At 42.0% G+C, this 26,465-nt stretch overlaps 1 protein-coding gene and 4 non-coding genes across 5 annotated transcripts; 2 read left to right on the top strand and 3 right to left on the bottom strand.

Annotated features, from left to right (window-relative positions):
• Window positions 1-84: 84 nt before the first annotated feature.
• Window positions 85-203, bottom strand: LOC135083552 (5S ribosomal RNA). Its single transcript, XR_010259655.1, has one exon. It is a non-coding gene; the product is annotated as a 5S ribosomal RNA (ribosomal RNA).
• A 265-nt stretch (window positions 204-468) lies between these two features.
• On the top strand, window positions 469-671 carry LOC135083567 (small nucleolar RNA U3). The gene has a single exon (XR_010259669.1). It is a non-coding gene; the product is annotated as a small nucleolar RNA U3 (small nucleolar RNA).
• Window positions 672-2,906: 2,235 nt separating this feature from the next.
• Window positions 2,907-3,025, top strand: LOC135083533 (5S ribosomal RNA). The gene has a single exon (XR_010259637.1). It is a non-coding gene; the product is annotated as a 5S ribosomal RNA (ribosomal RNA).
• Window positions 3,026-3,595: 570 nt separating this feature from the next.
• LOC135083273 (glucose dehydrogenase [FAD, quinone]-like) lies at window positions 3,596-7,484 on the bottom strand. Its single transcript, XM_063978014.1, has 5 exons — window positions 7,396-7,484; window positions 6,766-7,051; window positions 5,691-5,848; window positions 5,107-5,221; window positions 3,596-5,020 (listed from the first exon to the last, which is right to left on the bottom strand). Exons 2-5 carry the CDS (start codon window positions 7,042-7,044, stop codon window positions 3,692-3,694), a joined length of 1,881 nt encoding a protein of 626 aa, XP_063834084.1. The 5' UTR covers window positions 7,045-7,051; window positions 7,396-7,484; the 3' UTR covers window positions 3,596-3,691.
• A 544-nt stretch (window positions 7,485-8,028) lies between these two features.
• LOC135083557 (U2 spliceosomal RNA) lies at window positions 8,029-8,222 on the bottom strand. Its single transcript, XR_010259660.1, has one exon. It is a non-coding gene; the product is annotated as a U2 spliceosomal RNA (small nuclear RNA).
• Window positions 8,223-26,465: the final 18,243 nt, after the last annotated feature.

Below are 26,465 nucleotides of genomic sequence, written 5' to 3'. Positions count from 1 at the left end.
TGGCTAATGTAAAAAAAATAATATTGAAACAGAGAGACTATCGTGTAGGCATATAGCAAACCAAAATAATGAAATAGCAAAAAAAGCCAACATCACGCGGTGTTCCCAGGCGGTCACCCATCCAAGTACTGACGGCGCCCGACGTTGCTTAACTTCGGTGATCGGACGAGAACCGGTGTTTTCAACGTGGTATGGACGTTGGAGACGAAATAGCAGTAAATAATCATCTATTTCGATTAAGAAACAACTATTTTTCATACCTACCTATTTTATAATTTCTTACATTGTGCTCGCCCGCATAAATTAGGTACTTGATAACAGAAGTCTGCTTGTTACAGCCCGACCGAGGCGGATATATTAAACAAGCTTGCCGCTAGGTGTCGCTCCGCTCTGAGGAGTGGTTTTTTAGCCCGCGGTGTCCAGATTTTTTTTCCCGCAAAGACACCGCGGCCGCGGCGACCGACGGACAAGACCTTACTTCATAGGATCATTTCTATAGTAAGCTCTTCGCTAGACCTTCACACTATGTGAAACCACCCTTAACCACGTTGATGAGACGTGGCGCGGCGCCCTGAGCGTGAGGCGGGCGGCAGTGTCCACTGCCAGCCCTCGATGATCGTTCGCCCTCCGCTTCGGCGGAGGGGGTGGGGCGTTGTCGCTGTCTGAGTGGTTATTTTTGAACCCTTTTTAAACTTGATTTCTAGTAAGTTAGGAGAAACATGACCCTTTCCTTTCCTCATTTATCGGCCCGCCACACTATGGAGCGAAATTGAGATTTATGGACATAGCGATTTTTTTCACAATTTCTATTTGAAAAAAATACCTATCGATAGGTTACGTTATTCTGATGAATAAATGCTGCACAAGTTTTTCTCTAAAACCAATAGTTTGACTGGAAAAAAATATTTTCCATTTTCGTTGTATGGAATGAAACATAAAGTGGTCGATTTCGACTAAGCCTTGACAGATCTTGCTTTGAAACTACTTAAGCCTTGTTCTATGGCTTGTTGACTGTAATCCTACGCTATCAGCGCGCATCCAAAGTTGCCCGTTCACAAGTTATGAGGTTCTGAAAAATTAAAAAAAAGTAAGTAAAAGTGACTTTTTTTTGGAATATCTTTAAAGATTTAACAAAAATATAAAGATTTTATACGTTAATAATGTAAATTAACCTTAAATTACTGCTAAAAACACATTTTAATAAACTTAAAAGGAATTAAATCAGCGATTTTTTTTTCACAATTTCTGTTTAAAAAAAATACCTGTCGATAGGGTATGTTATTCTGATGAATAAATATTATGAACGTTTTTCTCTAAAACCAATAGTTTGGCTGGAAAAAAATATTTTCCATTTTCGTTGTATGGAATGAAACATAAAGTGGTCGATTTCGACTAAGCCTTGACAGATTTTGCTTTGAAACTACTTGAACCTTGTTCTATGGCTTGTTGACTATAATCCTAGACTAACAGCGCGCGCACAAAGTTGCCCGTTCAGAAGTTATGAGGTTCCGAAAAATGAAAAGTAAAGTAAGTAAAATTGACTTTTCTTTAGATAAGACGACAAGAGAAAGGTTAATTACATTACTAAAGTATATAATTTTCATGTTTTAGTTGAATCTTTAAAGATTTATAGCCAAAAAAAGATACTTTTACTTACTTTAATTTTCATTTTTTGGAACCTCATAACTTCTGAACGGGCAACTTTGGGCGCGCGCTGTTTTTGCAGGATTATAGTCAACAAGCCATAGAACAAGGTTCAAGTAGTTTCAAAGCAAAATCTGTTAAGGCTTAGTCGAAATCGACCACTTCATGTTTCATTCCATACAACGAAAATGGAAAATATTTTTTTCCAGCCAAACTATTGGTTTTAGAGAAAAACGTTCGTAATATTTATTCATCAGAATAATATACCCTATCGATAGGTATTTTTTTTAAACAGACATTGTGAAAAAAAAATCGTTGATTTAATTCCTTTTAAGTTTATTAAAATGTGTTTTTAGCAGTAATTTAAGGTTAATTTACATTATTAACGTATAAAATCTTTATATTTTTGTTAAATCTTTAAAGATATTCCAAAAAAAAGTCACTTTTACTTACTTTTTTTTAATTTTTCAGAACCTCATAACTTGTGAACGGGCAACTTTGGATACGCGCTGATAGCGTAGGATTACAGTCAACAAGCCATAGAACAAGGCTCAAGTAGTTTCAAAGCAAGATCTGTCAAGGCTTAGTCGAAATCGACCACTTTATGTTTCATTCCATACAACGAAAATGGAAAATATTTTTTTCCAGTCAAACTATTGGTTTTAGAGAAAAACTTGTGCAGCATTTATTCATCAGAATAACGTAACCTATCGATAGGTATTTTTTTCAAATAGAAATTGTGAAAAAAATCGCTATGTCCATAAATCGCAATTTCGCTCCATAGTGCGCCAGCGACCTTATAAAAAAAATCGGAACAGTTTATTCAATTGTTTTCATTTACAGCGGCCCGCTTTTCAGCTCTACTATCTACTAGAGTGGCCCCTAGTCACAGTAAGTCTGGTGTATATCTGCTTAGTCAATAAAATAGCCAGCCACATAGTAATGAAAATCCAGCACTGCATACTAACCTACATACATGATACAACCAAACATAGCACTATCAATAAAAAAAGAAACTTGACCAAACTAAATAATGTGAATATTTGCTAAATATTTCGAATCTTATTTCCATATCCCACTTCTCCATGTGATGTAGCGAATTTATTTTTTTCATGTTTATTAGACACAATCACACAAGTGTTTTAGTTTTTGTAGTCGAGTTCCCAAGAACTTCACAGCAGGTAAGTTCATAAAATAATAATAATTGTATTTTGTTGTTGTCCTTTTTTCAAAATGGAAGATTCTATTCAACGACAACAGTCGCCAACGTCCATACCACGTTGAAAACACCGGTTCTCGTCCGATCACCGAAGTTAAGCAACGTCGGGCGCGGTCAGTACTTGGATGGGTGACCGCCTGGGAACACCGCGTGATGTTGGCTTTTTGCTTTTGCATTGTATGGTGAGTTAAATTAATAAAACTTGTAATCATATTTAAAGACAAACTGGTTCTACTTTATCATATTATTTTTTTTTAATTAAAATTAGAACCCAAACCAAGCAGTAGCAGAATCAAGATAATTATTGTTGATTAGCAAAATTAAAAATATGATTAATATGCTATATTGCCCTTACCAGTAATTAAGTATATTTTTTAATTACCAATATACCTACGCATGGAGTGTAGGAGGTAATTATACATTTCATTTGTAATTTATTGCTTGCAATTTGCAATAATTATTAGAAATCTTATATCTCCTTTTTGAATAAGCACACGTTTTTTTATTAAATTACATAGCTTTTTCACAAATCCTTCATAGATTCCATGATATACGAAAATTAGCATCGTCGGAACTTCAAAACACATTGTAGGTTACAAGTAACAAGTTCATAGGTACCTGGCCATTATTTCAATGTTTTGTTTATTAATAAAATACACAAACTTACTAAAAAATATCTTTTATTTCGTTACCAGTGATTCAACTGGCCCTTTTTATAGGTTCCGCACCTAAAGACTGACAGTTACTATCTGTCACTAGGCTGTATCGCCTGTATCACATGGATTTTAAATAAGAAGCGAACTGATGAAAATCACATCTTTAATTTCACTAGTACACATGAGATTTGCCAAGCCAATCCTCCAAAACGAAGGCGACGCCTCGTTCACCGATCATAATACTGGGTGCATTCGTGTTCCCCCTGACCACGACTGGCATAATTGACGCATCTATGACCCTCAGGCCTTCCACTCCATACACATTCAGTCTTGGGTCAACCACAGCAGTTTTGTCCGACTTAGGACCCATTTTACAGGTACCTGCCGGATGGTAAGGTGACGAAGTGTACGCTTTTGCCAAACACACCGTATATTCATCAGTTCCCCAGTGCAAATGATCGCACACTTTCAATGGCTTCTTCACAAAGTACGCTCCCCTAGACCTGAACGCTTTGGTATTTTCTAAGGACAGCAAGAACCTAACACCTCGGATTATAGGCAGGAAATCTCTCGAGTCGCCGAAGTAGTTGGCATGAATCAGTGGTGGACCATAAGGATTGGTCGCGTTAAGCAGAATCTTTCCCCTGCTTTTCGGGACTAAATTCATAGTACGGGGCAACACTCCCGTGTAATAAGCAGTAGGGAATATGGCAACTGAGTCGACTAACGCTGGTTCTCTTATGTACTCCTCCCAAACTGTGACATCCATTTGGAACTGTATATCTGGAGCGCGCAAACCAGGCTCAGTTTTGATAAAGGATATAGAATTTACAGCCCCATTGCCTGCCAATGGGTTTGTCTTATATTTTTGCTGAGAATACTCGTAAACGCTGTCCAGAATTTCTTGTTGATCAACCATTGTGTTAGTTTTATTAGGTAGAGCAATGATATAACCGTTAAACGTGACGTGGTCGTGTAAGTTTTCGCCAACAGGCAAATCTTTGACCACGTCTATGTGCAGATCCTCCAAATGCTTCTTAGGCCCTATGCCCGACAACATCAGTAGTTTCGGGGAATTGATGGCACCTCCGCTGACTATGACTTCTTTTTTAGCATAAGCGGTTCTGATCTTTCCATTTCTGATGTACATGACCCCGTATGCCCTTTTATGTTCGTTCACGAGTATTTTGATGGCTTCAGAGTTGGGTTTCACTGTGAGATTCTTCCTTTTGTACCTGATTGGTTGGATAAAAGCGTTGTTGGTAGACACTCTTTCCCCGTCTTTAACTACAGACTGGGCTTGCATAGTGCCAACTTGTTCAGCACCATTGTAGTCTCGAAAGGGCAGGCCAGCTTCGTGGAAAGCTTCGGTCAACATAATAGAAGGGTCATCTATGTAAGGGTAGCGGGACACGTATTGTTCTCCATCCACACCGTGGTATTTTCTATTCAACGCCTCCAAGTTAAGATTGTGTTCGGATTTCTTGAAGTAGGGCAAAACCTGGAAAATATAAGTAATAATTTGAATGCTATGTATTTATAATATCATTTTCAAGGAAAAAGGTATGTATAATACGTGATACTTACATCTTTATAGCTCCACCCCACGTTTCCAGCGGCGGCCCAGTCGTCATAATCGACTTTATTGCCTCTGATATACGACATGGAGTTGATTGAACTCGACCCTCCCATAGTTTTGCCACTATAAAGTTAAAAAAGCCATTAACGATTTCCTTTTGATTAAAAACCAACCATGTTAAATATAGGTGCATAAGGTCTATATTGGTTTAAAACAAAGTAATTACGCCAATCATTTGCAAATTAAGAGTAACCTGATAATGCAATAAGGTTAACATTGAAGCAACTGTTAATTTAGTGATACAATATCAATTAAACACGCGAGGTTAGACTATAATACAGCGGCAGTTCACGTCATGTTCATGAAAAATATAATTTTAGCAAAGATACAACAAATATATAATTAAATATTAATTAAGGAACATCAATCTACTTATTTAATTGCTTTTAGGTAGCTTTGCTCATAAACTAATACTAAGCGCCACTTAACTACTTTTAGTTGTCTTTTGGGGAGCTTTGCTTCTAAATAACACTTAACGCCTACTCAAATTTTAATAGCAATTGAAGCGCAAAGTAAACATGAAACATGATACCGCGGCCAGGCGCACTGCTGGTTGGGTCTGCCAAGACAACTGCGTCCGTTGGGTTCCGTCAGGTAATTCCAGTCGATGTTGGAGCCAATGAGAGCTGTGCTCAATCCAGGTACTAGAGTGATATCAGGCTGCTCTGGACCTGCTTCTAGTAGGAGAACCTGGAAGAATGCAATTGTTCTATCTACTGTTTAGGTCAGGCAAAACTAACCCATAAAGTAACGTGCAGTAAGATTAGGTATATTAAAAGTTATTGCCTAACACAAGTCTAATAACTTTAAAAATTATACATTTCATGCCCCGTTATGGGTTAAAAACTTAAAGTCATTCTTGGAAGCAAATAGTTGAAAGAAATAAGTAAAATAATTTAACAAAGCATTTATTGCAAAAGGATACATGCAACAGATTCAAACTTATTCATTATCTTGAAAATAATTATACGTACAAAACGATCGCAATAAGGAAAAAACTAATAAAATAAAATAATTATAATTGTTATATATTTTATTGGTTAGTAATATAGATAATTATCTAACAATAATAGCGTGATAACATGCAAGTTATTTTCATTTTTGTAAGTAAGGATACTTACTTACCTTCATACCTATAATAATAAATATTTAGGTTGTATTATTATAACGAAAAATGACGCTCAAAATTTAAAGTAACGCTCTAACAGTCCGAAAGCATAATAATATCTACTTAACTAAAAAGTTAGAAAGTTAACTGAGCATGTGGTGAGGTGCATGCATGCGATATAATTATGCAATCCTACGTTTTATACTTCACTAGGCGAAACTGTAGGTATTTGAAATAAATCCTACTATTTAACTGCCAGTGCGAGCGTTTATTTTTCATCATTGGTTTTATGTTCCCAATATTTAAAAAACAATAGGAGTCATAATGAATATTTTAAGTTGCATAGGTCCAAATCTCTACTAAGATGAATAAAAGGGAAATATAATAAGGTGCACTTCGAGGTATAGTTTAGGTGCGCAAAATGAGTTCGCTTCGAAAAACTACAGAAGAAAGTAGACAGACCTCAGTGGTCCTGACAGGGATTGAACTAGGGGCTTACCTTCCAGTCCTTAACTGCTGACAATCTATTCGCCACCACACACCCTGACGCTCCCGCTCCAACCACTATGAAGTCATATTCCTCTTTAACTTCATGATTATACAAGTTCTCGACTATCCCATCACCGTAATATCCTTTTGCCTCCTGGATCCGTCTGTCTTCCGCATCACCGTACAGACGGATGACGAGGTTCAGGAATATGTATCCGAACTGGCTGCAAGCGGTGGCTTGAGTGTGGGCTGGACAGATGTCAGTCAAGTTTAGAGGCGCCCACACCATTTTGGAGCTAAAATAGTAATAAAATAAATAAGAATGGTCAAAACTAGCCAAGTTCTTCCCCTCTCCTAAAATGCTGTGCCCGATAGGGTCCATAATTGTATCTTAAAATAAACCATAGGTACCTCTGTAACATTATAGATGCAATAAACAATTTGAGTATTGAGTAAGTATTGAGTATAATAGGCTTAGGTCCTCCTACTTTTTTGTATCAATGACCTTTATTTAAAAGAAAATTATGCAATCCCGGTCATGGTTTTGGCCAGGTGTTCTAGTGCTGATATTGCACAAGGGGCATAAAAATTCAAATTAATTTATTAATTCTCGCAGACAAGAATAAAAAAGAATACTCACGATTTACGAGTATAAGGCGCTAAACTGCACCCATACAGCACTGCACTCTGATATGTTTGCGTATTCGCTCTCAATTAAATACGAGCAGCAACGAATTATCTTTTGTTAAACGATATGCATCCGAAGTGAGTTAAACCCTGTTAATAAGGGCACGAGTAAAGATTTATTCACATCGTACTAATAATAGCTTAAGTAAAAAATGAAAAGAATAAAATTAAATAGATAATAATAAGTATTACAATTATTGTTTATTTGTCCATCTATAATTAATAACATGACGTCAGTTGTAGTTGTACATTATGGTTATGATTTTTATTAAACTTCACCAGAAAATAAACATTCATAGGGTTTTATGCGCAAATAAATCATAATAACATTATAATAACAGGTTATCCGTATGTAGTAAAATACTAGCTTAGTTGTTGTTTCTGAACTTTTATTACCCGAGATGCACATGACGTGCACAATTACTATCATTTTAGTGCGCATTCTGCCCGGACTGCCCGGGCCGGCCGAAACTCATTTTTGGATTATATTTTGTCCGTTAGTTCTTCTGACGACCTGTGTGATATGGTGGAAAAAGGCTTAAGGTTCTGAATCTTCATAGATCCAGAAAATGGAGAGTTATCAAGTTTTATGTGGGCCGATCCCGGCGGCACTGCAATGCCGGGCCGACCCGTGAGAGAAGTGGAGCGAGCCCCGAACATCCTCTCAAAGGACAAAAATCAGTTTAATATACTGGTCCCCTCAGTGAGGGAACTTTCAGATATTAAGCTGAAAAGAACAGATACTACACTTTGATCTTAGCCAAAAGGCCGAGAAGCGATGCCGAATTTTTTTTTTTTTTTTTTTTTTTTTTTTTTTTTTTTTTTTTTTTTTTTTTGAAGGGACGCGCGCTGGTAGCTTGAGGAGCTTTTCCAGCTTCACCGGGCAGAGTGGCGAGTACAGAAGGTACTCTAGCCGTTTGGCGATCGTCGGTGCGCGTGCCGACGAGGCCTGGGCTTCGCGAAGCGAAGCCCAGGCTCGTCCGCGTCGGTCGCAGACCGACGTTCGCGATCGGGCCGTATCGAGCGCATAAGGCGCCCGATCAGTGGCGATCCCAATTAGAGGATTGCCCACCGCGGTGTTGGACCAAAGTCCAGCCTACGGCGGGCTCACTCTAAGTGGGCCCGATCGAGGGGACTACGGACGCGGCCTGAGGGCGCCACGGTAGGCTCGGACCTCGGCTCAGGCCGTGTCCGGGGGACGGATAGGGGAGAACCGGCCCGGTACATGTCTGTACCGTCCGAAATGGAAAGCAGGGCCTCGTACTCGCCGGCGAGTACGGTGTAACGAGCTACTGTGTTGTGGAGTAGTTGGCGTGCTTAAGGCAGTGATGTCTGTGTTAAGAAATTCGGTAATAGGATCGTCCGGGTCGTCTAGGACATGCCTAGGTCGTCGGTATTGGGCAGCGACATCTTTCTGGGGTGTATACGTGGCGGCGCTAACGATAAGAGGGTTCTTGTGGTTGATCGCTTTATCAAAGTAGCGGCGAGAGGCTTCTTTAATAAAGTGATCAATCGATGGGATGCCATCGAGGGAGCCATCTACTCGGTAACGAAAGGTGCGATTCGATAAAAAGTCACGTAAGATGTGCACGAGACTGTCCGGCACACCGAGTTCGTAAAGCTTGTAAATCAAGCCGTTGTGCCAGACTTTATCGAATGCCTTCGCTACGTCGAAGAATAACACTCCTGTCCCTACGGGTGGCTTAGCAGTGAGGCCGCTAAGTATATGCTCCGTTAAGCGGTGCACCTGTTGTACGCAGGAATGTGAGGCGCGGAAGCCAAACTGTTCGTTTATTAAGAGATTATTAGAAAAAACATAATCTCTTAATCGAGAAACAATTATACGTTCGTATAACTTACCCATGGTCTTTAAGAGACTGATGGGTCTGTAGTTGCTTGTGGGGTCAGCCAGTTTCTTACCGGGCTTCGGAATGCCAATGACTTCTGCCTCTTTCCACGCGTCGGGAAAGATGCAGTGAGACATGGCCGCGTTGAAAATAGCAACTAAGAGGTATACTAGGGGGGCGGGCAGGGCGCGTAAGACTCTATTAGAGATACGGTCCGGGCCGGGGGCTTTGTTGGTACGGAAACCTTTGATTATCGTTCGCACCTCGTCGACGTTAGTCGGGTCTAGGGTTGTGGTCGGAGGGAGGGCGGCTCTACGTTCGACTTCGCTGTCCACCATGCGGAGGTGGGCAGAGTCTACTGGGAGGGTACTGGGGGAGCACTGTGCTTCTAGACTGTCGGCTAGACATTCGGCTTTGGCGTCGTCGTCAAACGCAAGCGTTTGATCGGGACGTAAAAGCGGTGGCGTGGACGCTACGGTGTCAGACTTAAAGGCTCTCGTCAACTTCCAATAGGCTTGGTGAGATGGCGAGATTTCTTTAAGTAGATCATCCCACTGATTGTTACGGAGTTCCGCGATACGAGCCTTGACAGCGCGCTGTAAGGAACGTAGGCGGGCTCTGTTTTCCTCGGTTGGATAAGCGTCATAATCGCGAGTGGCTGCGTTCTTTGCCCTCAATAGCTCTCGCGCGTCGTCCGGCAGCCTGAGACGGTGGTTAGCCATCGCAGGCACTTGCCTAGACGAGTCGCCGATGGCGACCGAGATGTGACTAGTGAGGGCATCGATCGCGTGAATAGTTTCGTGAGGCGAAACTATATCGTCGGGGATTGAGGACAGTTGTGGGCTCTGACAGTTCCCAAGTTTTACCTTGAGTTTGTCCCAGTCCACAACTGTCTTCATAGTGGGTGTAGACTCAGGAGAGCCTAGTTGGAGTACGACCGGGCGATGGTCAGAAGTGAGCGCGTGCATGGTTTCTATAGAGTGTAGGCGGAGGCCTATATTCTTTAGAATTGCCATGTCAAGAATGTCGGGCCGATGCTCGACATTGTAAGGATAGTGAGTGGGCGTCATAGGGACTAAGATGTCAAAAATGAGTTCCTCAGAGAGTTCGCTTAGCATCATGCCGTTGGCAGTGGATGTTACGCAACCCCAATGAGTGTGTTTGCTATTAAAGTCGCCGCCAAGAATGACTGCACTATTCATAGCAAACAGGGCCTCAAAGTCGCTCCTTAAGGGAGTCTTGTTCGGGGAGAGGTAAACCGAGCCGATGAGAATGGGCTCGTGTCCAGTCATGGCTAGCCGACAGAGTGAGACTTCTAGGTTAGAGAGAGAAGGGGGATCGACTAAAGCACAGTGCAGAGAACGCTTATAGTAAATAAGCGTGCCGCCGCCACGTGTGGGCCTATCGTGTCTAATGATGTTGTAGTTCGCTATCCTAGGATTGCGAATAGAGGGTGTTAGGAGGGTCTCTTGAACCAGAAAGATGTCGACCTGGTGGTCGGTAAGGAACTGGGTAACCTCGTCCTTCTGCTGTCTAAGACCGTTAGCGTTGAAAAAAGCTAAGGTGATTGACCGGGGTTTGATCCTAGCGGTGGGGTTAGCCATTACGGAGCGTGGAAAGAGGAGATAGCGTAGCAAAAGTCTACGTGTTCGGCGAGGATAGATAACCTATCCATGATGTTGCCTTCGCCATTAGTCGCGCGCAGTTTTGCGGCGATCACAAACATCTCGCCGACATTAATTTGGCCAAAGAAGTCTCTGACCAATTTAATGTCAGCCGCAGGTGAATGTGTAGGCTGGGGCTTGGCCTGAGGGGCCGGGACTTTGTGGGCCGGTGCCTTAGGGGCAGGGGGACTAGGGTTAGGCGCCTGATGGGTAGGTGCCTTTGGCGTAGCCTTAGGGGCTGGGTGGGGTTGAGGAGCCTGCTGGGGCGCGGGTGGGGCCACAGCTGTTTGGGCGGGTGCGAGAGTAAGGCTGGCTGCCTGGGTGTAGGCCAGAGGCCTAGCCCAAGCATTGGGCCTATTGGGACGGAGGCTAGGAGCCTCACTTGCTACCGCAAAGTTGAGAGTAGCATTGATCTGCCTGGGGGCAGAGGGGATGGGGGCACGCGGCTGAGTGCGTGGGGCCCGGGGACAACCGCGATAATTCGCAGGATGACCCTGGGTACCACACAGTATGCAGCTCGGTGGTTCGGTGGCTGTGGCCTTGTCACGGACACAGTCGGCTGTGCCGTGATCGCCTAGGCACTTGACGCACCTAGGACGGGCGTGACAATTACGGGCAGCGTGCCCGTAATGTTGACAGCGGTGGCACTGGCCGGGAGCGCCGCGCTTTCGGGGTGGCTCAACTTTGAGCCCGGAGATGAAGCAAACCGTTTTCAAATTGAAAATCGATTTCGCTTCATCGGAATAGTCCAAGACTACTTGGACAAGGTCAAATGGTTCACGAGTACGAGTCCTGTACAGACGATGAACCTGTTTGACAGGGAAGTTTTGGGCCTTGAGGTCGGCCAAGATGGAGGCGGAGTCTAGCTCCTTGGGAAGGCCACGGATAACAACCCGCAGCTCCCTTTCCTCCTCGCGGGGGAAAGTATGATAACCGATACGGTTTTCATCTAGGAATCGTGTTAGGGCTCGGTGCTCGTCCGAGGTGGACAAGGACACCTTAATACCTACGTTGCACGACTTAGCGTGCGAGAAGTTGATGTGACGCTCCTTGAGCGCGCCGGAAATCTTGTTCCAGGACGCCTTGTCCTGGACAAAGACTGGGGGGACTCTGACAGTCCGCCCGGTGCTCGACTGCGAGCCGGAGGGCTGGGAAGATTGCGAGGGCTGAGAGAGGCCTGAGTTGGCCTTCAGGGCCTTTGCAGGGGGGGAAGGAGGGGGAGAGACCGCGGATTTGCGGGTCCTCTTCGGACGACTGACGGTGGTGAAGCCACAGTCATCGGCGTCTGAGACAGAGTCACATTCCATGTCCCTACTGGGGGCATGGGATTGGTGATCTATCACAATAGAGTGCTCGTTCGTGAGCGGGATTGGTAGAGGGGCCGAGTTCGGATCGCACATGGCGTCCTCGGGACATGAAGGGGAAGCAGGCTCCTCATACACAGAGCTTGCGAGGGTCTTTGCCCGTATGTGAGCTTTAAACCCGGAGAGGACCTCCGGGTGAGTGGCCCGGAGGAACTTTAAGAGTTCCTCCGTGTCCATGACATGGAGGGTGTATTCGCGACGCGTGAATCTACGCCGGTTCGCAAGTCGCAACCACCGAGAAGAGCCGGCAAGAAACTCGGTGGTTATAGCGGTGTGTAAGTCCCGCACAGTCGGTGTAAACCGTGCGGGGTGAGTGGGAAAAGTGTGCCCTAACCAATGTAACTACGCTGCAACGTAGCAACGCCGCGACGTAGGGTGAGTACCTACTCCTAGCAGTCCTTCAGGAGGGCCCCGGTTGCAAAAACAACCAGGGAAACGCTCCTTCAGGGATGGAAAGTAGGGAGGGGTAGGGGGGGGTCACGCCCGGCAGTGAAAAGACTGTGAAACCGAGTGTCTCAAGGGCGAGGAGGAACGCCTCACCCTCTCAAACGTGCCTTCCAGGAGGCCAAGGTTCACAGCCTAATATACCGGCGGCGGCAGGAAATTTCAGCGCCTTGAAAAAGGCACTGTCGGTCGCTCCCAATCGAACCGAACCGCCTTTAGAAAGGCGTTTAACTACGCTTGTTCGTTATCACCGTTAGGTATCCCAAGCGCAGCCGCGGGCAAGCCACGTAATTGTGACAAAACACCACAGAAACAAGACTCGCAGAGCGAGGGCGATAAGCTCGAGGAACTCGGAGCGCAGCGCATGCGAGCGGGCGGGCGAGGCGGAGCGCACGTCCGTACCGTACGAGCGATGCGAAGCGAAAATACGCGATGCCGACACCACCCGACCCGCAGAAGGTCTTTTCAGGAAAAAAAATCTGGACACCGCGGTACAGGATTTGGCCTCTCGATGCACAGTGAGATCTCGGGGTTGACAGTTGAACCAATTGCTATTGAGCACCGAGCACGTGGTGGGTTGCTTTTCAACGGAGCCCTAGCGCCCTCTGTCGCCGTCCGTGTAGTACTCGTACTAATGTACTCTGTGTACGTACGGCGTACGGCTGCTTAGACCGAGTTAGTGGAGTTAGTTCCACATGTGATTCCACTTATAGACTGACTAGCTTTCCGCCCGCGGCTTCAGCTGCGTGGAATTTTGTCTGTGACAGAAAAAATTTATCGCACGCGTCCCTGTTTCTAAAAACAATCCTATATCCTTTCCCGGGACTCAAACGTGCTCAAACTATCTCTATGCCTTTCATCAAATCGGTTCAGTGGTTTAGGCGTGAAAGCAAGACAGACAGACAGAGGACAGACAGAGTTACTTTCGCATTTATAACATTAGTATAGTAGATGTATGATTTTAGTAAAGAAAATAGTAATTTTCTGATATTTTATTTAAAATACCTACATCATCGTTACATAAAGAATCCTTTTGCAAAAAAATAATAAAAGTAGTGGCGGAAACTGAATGTAATAAAGCCATGTATTCATTAGGCAACATTTGTTGATAAACACTGTTTAAAAACCGTTCATAAACAATGTAGGTAGTTATGGTAACCCATAAGCGGCCTCCATAAATCATAATTAATATTTTAATATATTTTAATTTAATATATTTAATATCAGTTTAACTTTCTAATATGTATGGTGACACGGTCGTAAACTTTTTATTACTTAGTTGCGATACGCGAATACTGTGCCTTATCTCGTTTCTATTATTTACTAGTCCTAGATAAGGCACCAAGATTTTACGACCGTAGAAAATCTGAAAACTCGTAGAAAATCACGTAGAGCAACCTTATCGATTTGGTATATAAGCACTGGTCAGAACCAAGAGATTCATTCCCAATACCGACGACCTAGGCATGTCCTAGACGACCCGGACGATCCTATTACCGAATTTCTTAACACAGACATCACTGCCTTAAGCACGCCAACTACTCCACAACACAGTAGCTCGTTACACCGTACTCGCCGGCGAGTACGAGGCCCTGCTTTCCATTTCGGACGGTACAGACATGTACCGGGCCGGTTCTCCCCTATCCGTCCCCCGGACACGGCCTGAGCCGAGGTCCGAGCCTACCGTGGCGCCCTCAGGCCGCGTCCGTAGTCCCCTCGATCGGGCCCACTAGAGTGAGCCCGCCGTAGGCTGGACTTTGGTCCAACACCGCGGTGGGCAACCCTCTAGTTGGGTTCGCCACTGATCGGGCGCCTTATGCGCTCGATACGGCCCGATCGCGAACGTCGGTCTGCGACCGACGCGGACGAGCCTGGGCTTCGCGAAGCGACAATTTTGTCCAGATTACATTATACCCGTAGAGAACTTTATCCATTTCATAATACAATTTATTCATATTTCCTTTTATCAGCGAATTCAATAATTATTATTCATTTTTCACATACTAGCGAATTTATTAATATTACTCATAACAGTGAATTGGATATTTATTTATTACTTTGATTAGCGAATTCAATTATTCATTTTAAAATCATTTAGTAAGGCCACCCACGATATCCAAGAAATTTACCAATTTCACCTACAGTGTTGGTTATTTTCCTCAACGGCTCATTGTTGCTCGTTGACGGCTGCCTAGGCTCTAATGAAACAGGTTCATTGTTACTAGTTGAAGGTCTAGGCTCTTATTGTTCATTGCTCGTCGAAGGTCTAGGCCCTTGATCAGGCTTTTCTAAGGGTTTGATCGTCTTTAACTCGCGAGATTCTTCAAAAGTTTTCTCAGGTCTTTTGACATTTTTAATAGGGACTGTTGTTTCCCTCTGCCCGATTTTGATCGGAACTACATTTCTTTCAACCTCACCTATTACCTGAGCTTTTTCATAACGGGGTTTATCTTTCCCTTTACGTTTATTAACGAGTTTTGTATAGATTTCATCACCTATTTCTAAATTAATTTTATCACCTGGTTTAGTGCGATTAAGTTTTTCATTACGGAGCTTTTCCGAAATATATTTATATAAGTATGAAGTTCTTTTGGCATGATCCTTCATCATTTGTTGAACATATGTTTTTTGAAAATCATTGTTGAATACCGAATTTAAGTCAGTATGAGCAAATACAACTTCAAAAGGACTTAAGCCTGTGGCTGAATGAATAGTATTGTTATAAGCCATTATAGCATAATTCATTACAGTTGCTGCGTCACTTACTTTTTGTTCATACTTAGCTAATCTGTAAATTTCAATAATTGTAGAATGAAAACGTTCTACTATTCCCATTGAGTTAGGATTATTTGGCGTTCCTATATGAAGGTTAATTTTATAAAATGCCAATGTTTCTTTCATTAATGCATTATTAAATTCTGAACCTGGATCATAACTTATTTTATTTGGTGTTCCATAAAATGAGAAGTACTTTATTAATGCTCTAATTGTTTCCGGCGTTGATTTATTTTGAACTTCAATAGCTTGTCCTAATTTAGAAAATGCATCTACAATTTAATTGTTAAATAAGTTTTTCCTTCAATAGAGAATAAATCTATAAAATTTTTATTGAAATGGTTTAGATTGCGTTTGCGTTATTAAAGTTTTAGGATTAATTGGGTGTCTATCGTATTTCAAACGTTTACATAAATCGCAAGAGTTAATTACTGTTGCTACTGTTTGTGCCATATTCGGCCAATAATAATTTCTTTTAATTCTAATAAGCGTTTCCTTAAATCCCCTGTGACATGTTTTTCCTTCGTGATAATTTTGTACTAACTGTTTTTGTGCATCTTCATCATCTAAATAAATTACACGTTCCGTGCATTCAAAAATTTGTACGGGATTATTTTTATACAATTCAAGATAATATTTAGAGAATGATTTCCTAAATTCTTTATGATCGTAAAATATAAAAATTCTTTTGTCATTTGGAATATTATCCTTTAAAAATTGTCTAATTAAATCTTCATTATAGGTAATCTAACTTCAATAATTTTCTGTTTATCGCGTGACTTTTCGTTAATTTTTATTTCATTTTTATACCAACGAATAATAATAATTTGATAAGGTTTACTATTGTCGGCCGTTTGGTGTAGTGGTTTAGAGCGTACTACTATGCCGAGAGGTCCCGGGTTCGATTCCCGGCCGGGCAGAAATTGAATAATGATGAATTTTAATTTCTGTGACGGGTCTGGGTGTTACTATGTATAATATGTATGTATTTAAAAAAAATGTATATAAGTAGTATATCCGTTAAGCTAGCACCCATAACACAAGCATTAAGTTGCTTACTTTGGGGCTAGCTGGCGCTGTGTGAAATTGTCCAAAGATTTATTTATTTATTATTATTACTATCAAGTTGCGATACGCGAATACCGTGCCTTATCTCGTTTCTATTATTTACGAGTTCTAGATAAGGCACCAAGATTTTACGACCGTAGAAAATCTGAAAACTCGTAGAAAATCACGTAGAGCAACCTTATCGATTTGGTATATAAGCACTGGTCAGAACCAAGAGATTCATCCCACCCATCTCACCTTATTTGACCAAACTATTCCTTGGAAAAGTGAGGCCAAGTACTTAGGTGTCACCCTCGACCAGAGATTATCGTTCGCTCCGCACCTCAGACGCGTCTTGAGCCGTGCGAACCACTACATCCACCGACTCTACCACCTAGTTGGAAGGAAAAGTAAATTGTCACTTAGAAATAAGTTGACAATTTACAAAACCTGCATCCGTCCAGTGTTGACTTACGCCAGTCCGGTGTTTGCTCACACTTCCTGCACAGACCTTAAGAAATTCCATACCCTCCAAAACAAATTCTTACGCCGAGCCGCGGACGCCCCGTGGTTCGTGCGTAATACGAATCTCCATAGAGATTTCGAGATCCCATCGATTGATCACTTTATGAAAGAAGCCTCTCGCCGCTACTTTGATAAAGCGATCAACCACAAGAACCCTCTTATCGTTAGCGCCGCCACGTATACACCCCAGAAAGATGTCGCTGCCCAATACCGACGACCTAGGCATGTCCTAGACGACCCGGACGATCCTATTACCGAATTTCTGAACACAGACATCATTGCCTTAAGCACGCCAACTACTCCACAACACAGTAGCTCGTTACACCGTACTCGCCGGCGAGTACGAGGCCCTGCTTTCCATTTCGGACGGTACAGACATGTACCGGGCCGGTTCTCCCCTATCCGTCCCCCGGACACGGCCTGAGCCGAGGTCCGAGCCTACCGTGGCGCCCTCAGGCCGCGTCCGTAGTCCCCTCGATCGGGCCCACTAGAGTGAGCCCGCCGTAGGCTGGACTTTGGTCCAACACCGCGGTGGGCAACCCTCTAGTTGGGTTCGCCACTGATCGGGCGCCTTATGCGCTCGATACGGCCCGATCGCGAACGTCGGTCTGCGACCGACGCGGACGAGCTTGGGCTTCGCTTCGCGAAGCCCACACTCGGCCTCGTCGGCACGCGCATCGACGATCGCCAAACGGCTAGAGTACCTTCTGTACTCGCCACTCTGCCCGGTGAAGCTGGAAAAGCTCTTCAAGCTACCAGCGCGCGTCCCTTCAAAAAAAAAAAAAAAAGAAATTCATTCTACCAGCGGTCTCGGACTAGTACAGTACTCTAGCCCTAAGTCGTCATTTTTGTATTTTTAAAGTATTAAAATTAACTTTTCACCGTATTACATTTACATATTTATAGCAACACAATGTTTAAAAATATAATTTTTCAAAAACGATCAATTTAATCGATTATGTCTATTCTAAATGGACATCCCTATTTGTTAGTCGAATTGTCATTCACTCGCATCACCTTTTCTCACTCACTCTTGCTGTGTTGCTGTCTTGCTTGATCCTTCTTTGTGATTCGTTTGTGTTTTAGCTTTTATTTTCGGAACTTTATTAACTACAAACTTGGCTATTCAAACGGACTCTGATTGATTGCAATAACGACATACTCAGCCTGGGATTTATGGACTTTAGTATTGCTCAAACGATAACGTGGCACCCGTTAAGGACTTACGATTTTCACATACAAATTGAAACTGATTTTGTGTGGCTCGGCTGGGGTGGTTCTATGGTGTTAGAAAATGAGCAGATACTTAATTGTACACAACTATAAGATAATGTTACATAGTCTATGGAGAATATTATCATTGGCAATATTTATTTTCTTTTTTGACATAACGTTTTGACAGATGACATTACCTTTTTCCGCGCGTTGATGGTGGGAAAACTTGTTGTGAACTTGTTAATGTTTGTTATCGACTGTGTTTGTTATTGCCGATTAAATTTGGAGAATAAGTATTCTTTTGTTTGGAATGATAACGGTTACCTACTTGCCCGAATGTGAGAATACCTGCTGTCAAGTGATTACTTGCTCAGTGCCTGCTGTGTAACGTGAGTTGTGAGGGATCGGAGGATCAGGAAGCCGGTTTGCTTTCAATCAGAAGTGGGATGATCTACCCCACCGGCCACAATCATGCTTGCTGTACGTCCAGAACATCTGATGCACGAGTAAAGGTGAATGAACAGAAGTATGGTAGCGGTGAGACATTGCTACTGAGGTCAGTGGAACTTTCATAAAATATTTGCTGGTGATGTTTTTTTTTGTTGGTGTGCAAAATGTGACGAAGTACAACTAAATGGTGTTACTTTTAACGTGATAATCACCCCCTGGAGGCGACAAACGTGAATAGTGTCAAGCTACAGTACTATGAACATTAAAAAGTTATTTATTTGATTAATTTCTAGTTTAAAAATATAACTAACACAACACTATATAGTAATTGATTAGATTTAAGTACCTATTCTTATTGTGGAGACTATTGGTTTTTCTTTTTTTGGGTTTAGCACAAAAATTAAGTTCAAAAAGCATTTATAATATTTGATTTGATTAACTGTGTCTAAATATTGGTATAAATGGGATTTTAGTTTCTTGTAACCTTATGTGTTTACTTTTCAATGATGCTCAACTAGTGTGCTTGGTTATACAGTTATAATTTGATTGTTGTTTAATTATTTGTTGCCATGGGACCACATAAACATTGTCGGTGTACATCTACATCAGAATCTTCTCGCTCACCTTCACCAAAAAGGGTCAGTAAATCTAGACGTAAATCAAAATCTAGGCATCATACAGAAAAGACCAAACAACGCCACCATAGATCTGAAAGCCGAAAATCTCAAAGTTGTAAAAATAAAAGATATAGAACCTCTGCGAGTCAACCTCGAAGTCGGTGTTCAGAAACACCGCCACTACCTAACGAACATTTTACAAAGCCAATGTCAATGAATCCTAGTAATGTACTATCTGAGCTACCCCATGATGGTAAACAACATGAACAAAACTATGACAAAACATTTTCTCAATTGATGAATAATGTGTGGACTCATGGCTTCACGGCTAATTTGAATGTGGTGCCTGAGTTTGACCCCAGTGATAGTAGTCAGAATGTAGAGACTTGGTTACATAAAGTTAATGAATGTGCCAAGATCTATGGGTGGAATGAGAACCAGACCTGCCACTATGCATTACCAAAACTTGCCGGACTTGCAAAGCGTTGGTATCAAGGATTACCATCATTACTGTTTACATGGGATGAATGGATGATAAAAATTAGGTCAGCTTTCCCATCTAATGAAAATTATGGAGATTTACTTTCGAAAATGTTGCAGCTACGCTGTAAGATAGGTCAACCCCTTGATGTTTATTATTATGAAAAGATGACTCTGATCAATAAATGTGAAATATCGGGACGAAAGGCGGTAGGCTGTCTTGTCCATGGAATTGATGACAAGTTCGTACGCATGAGTGTTAATGCATGCCGTTTTGAAGAACCTGACCAACTTCTTTCTTACCTTAGTACGTTGGCTCAAACCGACGGAATGGCCAGGAGAAGATTATTTTCAAATAGAGAACCTGTATTAAATGCACCCCGCCCTTCACAACCAGAATTGAACAAACCTACTATTATATGTTATGGATGTGGTGCACCAGGACATATTAAATCAAAGTGTAATAAAATTACTAAGAGATGCAATATATGTAAAAAGGAAGGTCATTTAGCTAGGGACTGTAGAAGTCGATTCTTGGCACTTCCGACGACAACAGAAAAGGATGAGCGTGTTTCACCCCAAGATAGCCAGACACAGCAACCTGCTTATTCTGTGAACAAAATTACAACTATTCAATCAGATAAAAAGGACAGTGAGAAGTACTTTAAAAACATTAAAATTAACGGCGTTGAAAAAGTTGCTTTTATTGACCTTGGAAGTAGTTGTACTATAATGCGGGAAACTGATGCAAGGCAAATTTTTGACACTTGGAATGAAACAGAGAACTTACCGCATCTGCGAGGCTTCGGAAACTCGTTTGTAAAACCATTAGGCGTTTCTAGAGGAATTATAACATTGGACGGTATAGATGCTGAAGTAGATATTGTTATTGTGCCAGATCACTTTATGCACAATTCCATTATAGTTGGACAAACTTTTACCGAATTACCCAATATAGTTGTCCATAAGACATGTGATAATCTGGTATTTTATGAAGCGCCATCTCTCTCTTCAGAAGACAATTTAAAAAGTAATATTAAAACTTCTGAAGATGTCGTACTATGTAGTGAGGTGACGACTCCATTAGAGGTCGTTGTAGACAATAAATATACTGGTTCACTATACGTACCTGGGAATTATTGTATTAAACCTAACTATCAATATATAGTATTGCCGGGTCTTTATACTTTTACTAATGGATCGGGGTTTGTTATGGTTACCAATATTTCTAAAGAAAATATAAACTTTAAACAAAACAATATTGTAGCTAGAGGGTTTGGATTTACGGAAGTTGACGAACCATACATTGGTAAGGTGGAGACCAGTACGGACAATTTGCACTTGCCTCTGCCTGTAGAGAAATTACACGTTGGAACGGAACTGAATCAAGAACAATTATTGAAATTCCAGGAGTTGTTGCTCAAATATAGGGATTGTTTCGCATTGACTTTGTCGGAATTAGGAAAAACTGATATTGCCGAAATGAAAATTAAGTTGATTGATGATATCCCGGTCGTGTATAATCCTTACCGCATGTCATTTAAAGAAAGAGAACAACTTTCAAAAATAATAGATGACTTACTAAGAAACGGAATCATTAGGCCAAGTTCATCGTCTTACGCTAGTCCCGTCATCCTAGTCAACAAGAAAAATGGCGAGAAAAGGTTATGCGTGGACTACCGCGCGCTTAACCGAAAAACTTTGAAAGACAAATACCCCTTGCCTCGTATAGAGGACAAATTAGATTGTTTGGGAGGCAACAGATATTTTTCGAGTCTAGACTTGGCATCTGGGTATTACCAGGTGCCAGTAGCCGAAGAGAGCAAGCACCTGACGGCATTCGTTACACCAGACGGCCTTTACGAATATAACCGTATGCCGTTTGGTCTCGCTAATGCGCCTAGTGTTTTTCAAAGAGTGGTTAACGCGATGATTCAAAATAACAGACATGTCCTAGCCTACATGGATGATCTGCTGGTGCCATCAAAAACGATAAATGAAGGCTTAGAAAGATTGGAAGAAGTTTTTGTCATGTTGCGCGATGCCAAATTAACCTTGAACTTAGAGAAATGTTCATTTTTTCAGAAAGAAGTGGACTATTTGGGATACCAGATATCAGAGCATGGCATCAGACCTGGCGCTCATAAAATTAATGCAGTCGTTAAATTTCCGATTCCTAAGAACGTTCACGAGGTCAGACAATTCGTTGGCCTGGCAAGCTATTTCAGGCGTTTTGTGAAAGACTTCTCAATTATAGCTAGACCTCTGACGACTTTAACAAAGAAAAACGAACCGTGGAGATTTGAGGATGAACAATTACACGCGTTTAATACTCTAAAAGAGAAACTTACCAGTCGACCGGTATTGACGTTGTATGATCCGCATGCAGAGCTCGAGGTACACACCGATGCGAGTAAGATGGGAATTGGCGCGATACTCTTGCAGAATGACGGCAAAGGTCTTCGGCCTATTTCGTACTATAGTCGACAGACTACATTATATGAGCAGAAATTCCACTCGTATGAGTTAGAGACTCTTGCTGTGGTGACGGCACTTAATCGTTTCCGAGTATATCTTCTCGGAAGTCCCTTTAAGCTAGTTACTGACTGCAATGCTGTCCGTAGCACGATGACGAAGAAAGACCTTATACCGCGCGTAGCTAGGTGGTTTATAGCTATGCAAGAATATGATTTTAATATTGAATATCGGGCTGGTACGAAGATGGCCCATGTAGATGCCCTCAGTCGTATGCCGGCTGGTCCCGAAGCCCCGCTAACCTTTGATGATGTGTGTGTAATGAACATTGGAGTTGAAACAGACTGGTTAAAGACTGTTCAGCAGTGTGATTCGGAACTGCAACGAATTACGGAAATATTAAATGACCCCAAAATGAAAGAAGCTGTTGAGATTCAAAATAATTATACTGTGAAAAACAATATACTGTACAGAGTAGTGAAAAAGGAGAATGCGACTCAATTGCTGTGGGTAGTACCAAAATCCGTCAGATGGCAAGTGGTAAAGATGAACCACGATGACATTGGCCACTTTGGTTTCGAGAAGACGTACGAACGTGTTCGAAGGGTATATTGGTTTAGCAAAATGCGGCGTTTTATAAAAAAGTATTGTAGAGCTTGTCTCCATTGCTCGCACAATAAAGTTCCATCAGGGCCTAAAGAAGGGATGTTACACCCAATACCTAAACCTAATAAACCCTTTGATACGCTTCATGCTGATCATTGCGGCCCATTTCCTCAGAGCAAAAGAGGCAACTGCTATATTTTAGCTATTATAGACTCGTTTTCGAAGTTTATTTTCATTAAACCGGTTAAAAATTGTAAGACAAAAACAACTATCACCGTGTTTGAAGAGTATTTCGCTTTGTTTGGAGTACCGAGACGTTTAATCACGGATAGAGGGACAAGCTTCACAAGCCATTCGTTTGAAACTTTCATCAAAGAAAACGGAGTTACACACATACTTAACGCTGTAGCCACACCTCGTGCAAATGGTCAGATAGAAAGGTACAACAGGACGATAGTGGATGCTGTTACCGCTAGCAATCACGAACTCCCAGATAAGGAATGGGATACTGTTATACCAAAAGTTCAGTGGGGGTTGAATAACACCCTAAATAAAGGTACTGGAAAAACTGCTTCGGAAATTTTGTTTGGTGTTAACCTTACCGGAAAATGTGATGGAATAATGAATGCAACAGTATCTGAATCCCAGGAACCTGTAGACAGAGAATTGATTAGAAATGAAGCTAGTAGGACAATAGAAAAAGGCCAGCACATAAACAAAGAGCGCTTCGATAAGCATAGAAAAGAAGCGCGGAAATATAAGGTAGGGGATTTAGTCAGAGTAGAACGGGAGTTACCAGGACAACCTGGTCAAAGTAAAAAGCTTTTGGTGAAATGTAGTGGACCCTATAGAGTATCTAAGGTATTAGAAAATGATCGTTATGAAGTCATAGATACCCCCATATCAAGGAAGGACGGAAAGGCTACTTATAAAAATGTATTTTCTGTGGATAAAATACATCCTTGGTTAGTTTATGCAAGTGATCCCCTGGCAACAGATTCTGAAAATGATAGTGACAATTTGGAAAGGAATGAAAGTGAAAATAAATAGTAATAACAAAATTGTAAGTCGTTAGAATAATTATTTTGTGAGAATATTATCGTTAAGTTACTCCTGGTAAATATACCTACAAATTGTTTTGAGATAATGTAACTTTAGCTGATACATTAAAAAGAAAAAAATATATAATTCTTGTGATATTATGTGTATATTCTAGAAGAATATCAAGTCGCTGACTAGTCCTCTTTGTATTTAATGTTTTAACGTGAATTCCCCTGATTAATTAAATATCCTACTAATTACTAAGTACTCTATCTTTGTAATAGAGGTTATAAAGAATGATGGTAATAGTTGTTATAATTATCGTCTGGAAAATTTTATAAAAGTTGATGATATTTATTGATTGCTGCCAGTTCAAGTAAATGTGTGAGACTGCTTTTGGTGGACCAATTTATAGTTTGTTTTGTTGTTGTTGTGGTTGGAGGCAGTTGGCGGGACGCCTTGTATGGCCGCGGAGGTCCCGTAGTCTTGTGACAGACAAGGGATAATGAACTTGCATTTGGTGGGACGCCCTGTGTGGCCGCGGAGATCCCTCAGTCCTGTGTGACAGGAGATAATGAATCTATGCTTGGCGGGATGCCCTATGTGGCTGTGGAGATCCCGTAGTCCTGTGAGACGGAGATAATGAATAGGTATTTGGCGGGATGCCCTGTGTGGCAGAGGAGGTCCCGTAGTCCTGTGTGACAGAGGATAACGAATATTATAAGGATGCCTTATAAGGCCGCGGAGGTTCCTATGTTCTGTGTCACTAAGGTCATGTGAATGTTAATACAAGGTCTCAAGGTCCTGTGTGACTATTAAGTTCAATAAATAAGAGGTTATAATACTCATATTAATTTATAGCCGATAAGAGCTAGTCTATTGAATTGGTGGAATTCAAAGATTATTAATATATTTAATTGATTGTTTTGTATTATGTACAAATAATTGCCTGGTAAGATGCGCGAGGACGCGGCATGTGTCAGAATAGGCCGAATATAAGATAATGTTACATAGTCTATGGAGAATATTATCATTGGCAATATTTATTTTCTTTTTTGACATAACGTTTTGACAGATGACATTACCTTTTTCCGCGCGTTGATGGTGGGAAAACTTGTTGTGAACTTGTTAATGTTTGTTATCGACTGTGTTTGTTATTGCCGATTAAATTTGGAGAATAAGTATTCTTTTGTTTGGAATGATAACGGTTACCTACTTGCCCGAATGTGAGAATACCTGCTGTCAAGTGATTACTTGCTCAGTGCCTGCTGTGTAACGTGAGTTGTGAGGGATCGGAGGATCAGGAAGCCGGTTTGCTTTCACAACAATGGACAGCACCTCGATCGGTAAGTACCTACATTTTGCTCTGCAATCTTATGAATAAGTACTAGCCTTGCCAAACTTCTGAATGAGGATCAGTACTGTTGTACAAAATTCAATAAAACTAGTATCTACGTTAATCTTTAAGACATAAGAAAGATATATCTTTTTGAATTATCCAAATCGGACCATTACTTACGAAGATATTAAGTAATAAACATAGGCCGTTTTTGCCGCTAAAAGTCAACGTACGCAAGGCCGCGTGACGTCATTATATCCGAATCGAGCGCAGCCGGCGTACTAATGGGATGGAAAATATTTTTTTCCGGCTAAACTATCAGTTTTAGAAAAAAACTTTTAATAACATTTATTCTTCAAAATAAAGTAACCTATCGACCAGTAATTTTTAAAAATAAAAATTGTGAAAAATAAGTATTGCTATGTCCAAAAACCACATTTTCATAGGATTCGATGCAATGCGGAGACGCGGTTGGGGTGAGTGTAACTTAATGATTGTTTGTATTGAACATAATAATACATAATATGATGCTAATACCCAGTTTCTGGCCTGGGGGGGGGGGGGGATAAGTCATACCCAGCTTATAGCCTAGGGGGAGGGGCAAGCCTTACCCAGCTTCTGGCCTTGGTGGAAGGGGGGAGAGGCAAGTTATACCCAGTTTCTGGCCTGGGGGGGGGGGGGGTAAGTAATACCCAGCTTCCGGCCGAGGGGGAGTCATACCTAGCTTATGCTTATGGACTGGGGGAAGGGGCTAGCCTTACCCAGTTTCTGGCTTGGGGAGAGGGGGGGGGGGGGAGGGGTCAAGTCATAACCAGTTTCTAGGGCTGGGGGGAGGGGCTAGCCTTACCCAGCTTATGGCCTGGGGGAGGGGGGGGGGGGGTCAAGTCATACCCAGTTTCTGGCATTTCTGGCATGGGGGGGGGTGTCATACCCAGCTTCTGGCCGAAGGGGAGTCATATCCAGCTTATGCTTATGGCCTGGGGGTAGGGGCAAGCCTTACCTAGCTAAGCTAAAGGCTAAGATTAAATAGATTTCCAGCACGGAGCGGCTGTCCTTTCCTGCAGCAGCTGGCCCGCCCATGGGAACGGCGAATAGATAGGTAGGTGCGTAGGTTTAACTCAGAAAAACTAAATA

The sequence above is a fragment of the Ostrinia nubilalis genome, chromosome 23, assembly GCF_963855985.1.
Source record: "Ostrinia nubilalis chromosome 23, ilOstNubi1.1, whole genome shotgun sequence".
NCBI classification, from domain to species: Eukaryota; Metazoa; Arthropoda; class Insecta; order Lepidoptera; family Crambidae; genus Ostrinia; species Ostrinia nubilalis.
This window is presented reverse-complemented; position numbering and strand designations above follow the sequence as displayed.